We start from the raw sequence: 5,164 nt of genomic DNA, 5'->3' as shown, positions 1-5,164 counted from the left end.
TCCCTGGCTTTTGGCACCAGGCTCTCCTCAACTGCAATAATCAAGGTAGGCAAACCACAGCTGCCTCCACAGCTGGCTTGAACTCTTGACCATCTGGTTTAAAACAGACCTGCCAGTCAATCTATTGTCACAAACTGACAGTTAAGAAATTATCAAAGACCCTAATAAATGCCCATTTGTTTTAATGTGAAATACATTTAACTTTAAATTTCTTAGTGACTTATGTAAAAATCCAGTTAACAGCACTGACCCACACTAAAGAAAGAAAAGGGAATTTCAATCTCCTATCATTTTCTCCTTACTGGCAACAAACAAATTTATGAAGACAAGGCATAGACAAAGTTTCCCATTATAAAGCTATTAACAAATAAAATGAAAAGCAGAAAGTATACAGACATTCAGACCATAAGGCTTGATCCTCTATCCAGAAAACATCTGGCTCTTAGAACCTTCCTTCTAAGTGAGGACAATAGGCCATGTTCAGGGGCATTACCTTGACTATTTGAATTCCCATCGAGTCATCATCAGGATTACTCCTTTCATTGAAAGTGAAGCGCATGGTTTTGTCCCAATCAATGGCTATACTATGCAAATAATGATCTGCCAAGGTCAACCAAACCTAAAATATTAATAAAGAAGAATGCTAAAGTAAAATACATAATGTCACCTTTCTTTATTAGAAATAGTTATTGTATACAACAAGAAAATGAGAACTTTTCCCAGACCAGATATAGCCCACATGTAGAAATCCATAAGAACCTCATTGAAATGTTTGCTGTACAGAATTGCACCAATTAGGGCAATTCAGTTAATATTTGTTGAGTTCCTACTAAGTACCAAGCAATGATCCAGCCATTAGGGAAACTGTTAAGAAAACAAAAAATTTTTTCAAATTTCATTTCAGTTCATTGGATTAGCTATATTATATTATGAGCTCGTTATACTTGGCTCTGAATTGCTCTCTATGCTTGGGCAAGAGCCACCTGGTCATTCAGGGAGAATGGGCCTTTTTTCACCAGGAAATGGTCTCTACATTTAAATCATCCTTCTTTCCCTCGCTTCCTCTCTCTCTCTCTCTCTCTCACACACACACATACACACACAAACTGACAGATGACCTCCCATAGTAAATAATTTTTTAAAGGAGTCACTGGATATTTTCACACCTTTGATTGCCTTACCCTGAAAAGCTATTTCTGAAAGATATGTTTCATAATACCATTTTAATGTATATTTTGAGGAATCTCCAATGTTCAAATTGTAAGAGTATTAGACTAGGTTTATAAATTAATATAAGAGAGGCTTTCAAGTTTTGGTATTTGAATTTAGCAAAAATAATACTGATTAATATCTCCAGCCAGACTTCTCTCCTAAGCATCAGAATCATATGTCCAAACGCTCACTTGACATCTTCAACTTGACATCTAATAGGTATTGAACCTTAACAGATCCAAAACCAATCATCTAATCCATCATCATCTCACCTGTATATACAAACATACAAACACATACATCTGCTTCTCCCATCTGAGTAAATAGTAACTCTACCCTTTCCAGTAGCTCAGATGGTCAAAATTGTGAAGTCATCACTGACATCTCTCTTACATCTCATTTCAATCCAACAGGAATTCACATCAACTCAGCCTTCCAAATGTATCCAGAATCTGACCCTTTCTCTCCATCTCCACTACCTGATCCATCACTTGCGTAAATTATTGTAATTCTCCTACTGGTCTCCCTGCTTCTGCCCTTGTCCCTCATATTCTCAAGTTAGTAGGCAGAGTGGTCCATTTAAAATATAAGTTATGTCATGTTACTCCCTGTTCAAAACTACCCAATGCTTCCCATCTCACACTGGACAAAGTCCTACTATGGCCTATAAGGTCCTATATGATCTGCCACCCCCCGAACCCATCACATTACCTCTATGATCCTCTCACCTCTTGCTTCCCACTTTGTCCACTGTGTTTCAGCCGTTTCATCCTCTTGCTTTTGCTTGTATACTCCTAAAATGCTCCCACCAGAGCGTTCTCTGTTTGGAGTACTCATCCCAAAGTAACTTCATGGTCCACTGCCCACCTCCTGCGTGGCCCTATTCAAATGTCACTTTGCTATTTAAAATTCTTTCTCCTTATCCCTATTTCTCCATGTTCTCCTAATTTATTTCTCTGCTTTATTTTTATCCATGGTACTTATCGCCATCTGACATGTTTGATATTTTATTCATTGTAAACTTCATAAAGACAAAAACTTTGAATTGGTTTTTTATTTTCTACTGGTTTTTATTTCACATTCCAGAGACTTTAAAAGTGGACAAAGTGATGGTCTATTTGTATTTTAGCCCTACGAATCCTCCTTACCTTTCTCCTCCATTCCTTTGGTATTCCTGTTGATAGCCTGGCAACTGCCTTGAGAGCATCATACCACTAGAAATAAAGAAGAAATATTAAGAGTGATAATATTGACCTGGATAAGCACTTTCCAACCTTTTTTCCATCTTGACATCCATAGAGTATGATAAAATTTGTACAGCACACTGGGGTAAACAATTAAAGCTTCTTTAAGACAGATGTGACTGGTCTGAGGACTATGACTGCTCCAGTGCCCCCTTAGATACCCTTAACACATCTGTAATCCATTTGCAATACACACACAATGATTGAGAAGCACTGGTTCAGAAATCGAAACATGTTATGAATTCAGAATGATAGACATTTGTTTTTTTAAATTTTTTCACAATTTTACCATTAATAGAAAGTACAAAATTTTTCATCACAAATATAAACCCAGGCCACTTGTAGCTTCATAAGTTATTTTATCTATAATTTTAAAAACTGACTTGTCTGCTTATGCACACAAAAGCATATGCTAATTTTCTTGCTGTGAGAATATATCGAAGTATACCCAGTAGATACCCCAAAATAAGACTATTTCTAAAAACCAAAAATAAAGTTACCTGTTGAAAACCATTTTGACCCAAAGATGGCTCAAGAGTGAACTTCAACTTTGTGTCAACTCCTAAAAGAAAAACACATAAGTAACTGTTATTTTGGGATAAAATAAATTATATCAAAGTAAAAAGTAACCTGATTCTACTGAATCATCATGAACTTTTTAAAATACTTATTTTTACAAAATTTTAGTCAACTTTGTTAAAACAATATTAAAATAGAAAAATATCCTATGGCCGTAGAATGGAGCTTTTCACATAGGTTGGTGGTTTCCACAGCTGTCTGTAGTAGTGCAAAAACAACAACAACAACAACAAAAATGACACCACAGGCTTGGAGTCTTATAGACCTCCATTCAACTTCAGCCTAGAGTTGAACAAATGATTTAACTTGTCTCAATCTCAACTCTTTATCTTTAAAAGTAGGATAATAATGCCTGAGTAGATTGTTGTGACGATTAACTATAAATCACTTAGTGCGATATAATTAATATTTATGAAACCTAGAAAGAGAATTCTCTACTTACAGAATTTGTTTTCTAGGATACTTGCATAGATTAAGTCTATTAAGGAAACTTAAGTGGAAATAACGAAAGTTATAAAAATGCCATTGCCTTCTCACTAATGGAATCCTTAACAATCCTATTTGGAGATTTTCACATATTTTTAAATTCTGTCTTGATAGGCTTAGTTATTGAAGATAAAAGTTTGTATGTTTAATGATAGACTACAAGCTAAAAATATAATTGATCTCTAATTCTAAGTTATCTACAACTTAAGAACAACTTCTTTCCTTCAGATCTCAATCTAGGGGATAGAAGTAAATAATTAGGAGACTACGTAAAGACCATATGCTTAATATTTATACTGGGCTTTTATTTAGAATTCCATATTAGAAGTATGTGCCGAAATTAGAAGTATGAGGTGAAATTAAATGACAAGTTTTATTTCCACTTAAATTCTATTTTAAAAATAATTTAATCAAATCTAAAAATGCTATTTATCCTTTTCTTACAATTTCACAATCAATGACATAACATTTTAATTCACTTTTCAAGACTTATTACTTAAAAGTTCAAGAACCAAGATATACAAACATTGTCAATAGCATTCAGTTTTACAATTTATGGTTACCATTTATGACTTTTTTGCTTCTAAGATGTTGACTACAAATTAGGTATACTGAAATCCTCTCTACAACTTCCACTACTTAGGGGTTGATACATGGATAGGCATAATCTTCAGAATTTGAAAATTATAATAAAGTAGACTTGTCTTTTTAAAAACATATATATGGAGACAAGAAGCTAGAAAGCAATGTGTCTGATTTGTCCAAGCCCATGAGAGTATGCAGATGCTCTTCTCAGAGTCCTAGAAGAGTACCATGAGTTGGGTCCTAGATTTCTGAAGTCAAGCTGTAGTAGAGGATCCCAAGATATTTTCTTTTAAAGCTTCATGGCCCAAGTCATATTCTGCCTAGACAGATAGGATTTTCTTTTCAAAGATTTATTAAGTACGCCTACAATTCTCATTATTCTGAGTTGGTTTAAATGAAGTCCAGCCTCAACTTTTTCTGTCTGGCTTATTTCATTTAACATGATAATTTCGCTCAGCATGGTAGTATTTTATCTTTTCTTATGGCTGAATAATATTCCATTGTATATATGTACTACATCTTCTTTATCCAATCATTTATTGAAGGACAAAGGTGCCATGTGATTTTACTCATATGTGGGATATGTAACTAAAAGCAACAAACCAACAAAACAAAAACTTGTAGACATAGACAATAGTTTAGTGGCTACCAGAGGGAGAGGAGAGGGGGACGGTAGATAAGAGAAAAGGGGGTCAAATATATGGTGATGGAAGATTTGACTTTGGGTGGTGAACACACAATGCAATATACAGATGACTTGAAACCTAATATAATTTTATTAATCAATGCCACCCCAATAAATTAATTAGTAATCAACCAAATATAAAAATAAAATAATTGAAGTCCAGTGTCAGTTCAGAGCAATAATACAACGGTCACAAGAGTGCCTCCAGCTGGAACGCAGGATTTAAGGCATGATGAAACAAACCTCATTGTGAGGGTGCTGTCCAGACACAGGGTGCTGAATGGAGGAGCGTATAGTCATGACGTTTGCTTTATTATAACAAAGACCAGGAAATTCGGTCCCGCACTGAATTATTTCTACCGACCTAAAAACC

At 34.8% G+C, this 5,164-nt stretch overlaps 1 protein-coding gene across 2 annotated transcripts in view; it reads right to left on the bottom strand.

Moving 5' to 3' along the window:
* The window catches only part of TBC1D30 (TBC1 domain family member 30), a 65,555-nt gene that overhangs the window by 28,898 nt on the left and 31,493 nt on the right, over positions 1-5,164 (bottom strand). For both annotated transcript variants that reach the window (XM_023520588.1, XM_011373692.2), the window contains 3 exons: positions 2,957-3,018; positions 2,361-2,426; positions 494-619 (listed from right to left, as the gene is read on the bottom strand). In XM_023520588.1, coding sequence (XP_023376356.1) covers positions 494-619; positions 2,361-2,426; positions 2,957-3,018 — 254 coding nt within the window. The remainder of the gene's footprint in view (positions 1-493; positions 620-2,360; positions 2,427-2,956; positions 3,019-5,164) is intronic.

The sequence above is a fragment of the Pteropus vampyrus genome, unplaced genomic scaffold (genome assembly GCF_000151845.1).
Source record: "Pteropus vampyrus isolate Shadow unplaced genomic scaffold, Pvam_2.0 Scaffold9, whole genome shotgun sequence".
Lineage (NCBI taxonomy): Eukaryota > Metazoa > Chordata > Mammalia > Chiroptera > Pteropodidae > Pteropus > Pteropus vampyrus.
Note: the sequence above shows the minus strand (reverse complement) of the source record. Positions and strands in the feature narration are given on the sequence as shown.